We start from the raw sequence: 2,272 nt of genomic DNA, 5'->3' as shown, positions 1-2,272 counted from the left end.
ACCATCCCAAGTACTAACACAGGGCGTTCCTAAAGGCATATGCTCAATTACATTTGGGGCATAGACGATTATGTGTGAAAGAGATCTAACGGGCTAAGATTTACTATAACCTGCATCCTTTAATAAGCTAAGCATATAGAGGTATAAAACAATTTTACAAAAGAAAAGATGGAAAGAAGGAAGGAGAATCAAGGTGGATGATATTTTATTTTTTTTCTATTATTACAACTAATTTACTGTGGGATTCTTTCCCATGTGCATGCAAGATTCTATCATGATGTCATATATTTTGTTCATGACAAAATTAATCCTCATATTTTACTAGCTGTGGAGACACTGGTGGAGCAGGCCATGGAACATTTCCGGCACTTGGTACCAGTGCCATTCCTGACTGCCCATTTGGCTTGTACTCTTTCTACCTCCTCTTTCAAAGCTTCTTCGTATTGTAATGGGAAGTCAGTTGGAACCTTTTCGTTGAGCTTGGCCCAAAATTCCAGGACTTTCATCTTGGTTGTTTCTGTGTAAGCTTTGGGACCCCAGAGGAACTCGTAGCATGGAGGATCAGTGTTGGGCCCCTGGCGGTACTCCAGGTACTCTAGCTTCACTAGATCTTTGGTGATAAGCTTCCTAGGTTCCCCATAGATGTAGTGTTTCCTCCCAGAGAACACTTGCATGGCATTCAGGAAGTTCCAGACCTCTTCCTCACTGGCACAGTTGCCATTCATGAAGACCACACCCAGGACATTCATCAGGATACCAGTCTTGGGTAACCCCCTGCCAGGACGCACCCTCCCCTTATTGGGGAGTTTCAGTTTGCTGACAAGTTCATAGGCCGGTTTGATTGTGTCCGCTTCCTTCAGCTCAACTGCAAAGAGTTCCTCTAGACTTGCACAGGCTCTCTTGAAAATCTCTGGAAATTGGCGACGGTACTTTCGGTCAATAATATTTACCATGTCTTCCCGCAGAATGAGCTGCTTTGCTTTATACCTGTACAAAATAAACTTCTGCAACATTTTCACCTCCACAGTCAGAGGATCACGAAAACGGCATGTGTTCTCTAGAGATAGGACCTCAGGGGAATATGAATGCTCCTCATCTTGCCTCTTCGCAGATTTTGTGTGTAAAGCATCTGAAGAGGTAATAGAGGTAGTTGGAGCTCTGCAAGATGCCTGGGAAGTAGGAGTTGGATCACTAGCTGATGAGCTCTTGGGATTACTCTTCAAACCAGAAGATGAGAAGGAGGGGGTTTTTTCTGTTGTGGCAGCTGCCTGCAACATCTTGCAGCTATCATCTCCATCTTGGGAAGCTTGTTGATTCTGCTTTTTGCAGTGCTTACTCTTGTGCTTCCGAGGCATGCTGACTATGGTCAGAGAAATTGGTCAGGAGGGTATTAGAAGGACAGGTAATGAGAGTCCCTGGTGGATGAAGGTCAAGAGTGTATGGGCACCTTTGGCATAGGAATAGCACCTTGATTGTAAGGAAGTCTGCATTTGCAGTTCTCCCCAAGGGCACCTATCTAAAAACCCTCAGGGCTCCAGATCTAATCATCTTGTGCTTTGGGTAAACTTCAGGCTGCATCCTGCCAGTCCTACCTCAAGCACACTGAGCTAACAGTAGGGGCTGGTAGTCTTGGAGTTTGAGGAGTCTGTTATTTCATATTCAAGAACATCATTCAACTAGTGGGATGCCATGGGACAAAGAAGAATGAAGTGAAGGAGGCCCTCAACTCATCAAGCCTATCCAGGTATTCCCAGTGTTTACTTCTTAGTGGTGCGTTTTCTGTCCTGGGTCTTTGGGGTCCTCAGTCATCACTAAGGGTCCTCATTTGGCTTCATATCAGGCCTTGTGGCCCCAACCCTTTAGTTGAATAGTGGCTACACCTTCAAACTAAGGATTTCACTTCCCATGGACCACATAAAAATAAGTGTTGAGAGAGCTTCAGCCTGATACCACCTTCTGGGGTTTTCAAGTGCTGATAGTGGAGTGGGGTCCGATGCCTTTTTATCCCTTCTATTTGGAGTGAATGTACCCTCTGCCCTTGCTTTGACCCACTATTCTCATCCTATATAATAAGAGAATGATATGCTAATTAGTCATGGCCAGTTTGCAAATTGACCATCACTCCAACACACAAGATGGCTGCCCACATGTGGTCAAAGATGGCCGCCCCCATGTGGACACAAGACAGTCGCCACAAGATGGCCAGCAGGGGAGGGCAGTTGGGGGGACCAGACCTGCAGGGGAGGGCACTTAGGGGGGACCAGGCCTGCAG

The 2,272-nt window shown here is 46.0% G+C and overlaps 1 protein-coding gene across 1 annotated transcript; it reads right to left on the bottom strand.

The window, feature by feature from the left end:
• Nucleotides 1-311: 311 nt before the first annotated feature.
• LOC102437855 (melanoma-associated antigen B5-like) lies at nucleotides 312-1,355 on the bottom strand. Its single transcript, XM_006085678.1, has one exon. The coding sequence runs from the start codon at nucleotides 1,353-1,355 to the stop codon at nucleotides 312-314; it is 1,044 nt and encodes a 347-aa protein (XP_006085740.1).
• Between the last annotated feature and the right edge of the window lie 917 nt (nucleotides 1,356-2,272).

The sequence above is a fragment of the Myotis lucifugus genome, unplaced genomic scaffold (assembly GCF_000147115.1).
Source record: "Myotis lucifugus unplaced genomic scaffold, Myoluc2.0 scaffold_20, whole genome shotgun sequence".
Lineage (NCBI taxonomy): Eukaryota > Metazoa > Chordata > Mammalia > Chiroptera > Vespertilionidae > Myotis > Myotis lucifugus.
The sequence above is the reverse complement of the archived record's forward strand: the minus strand, read 5'-3'. Positions and strand labels throughout refer to the sequence as shown.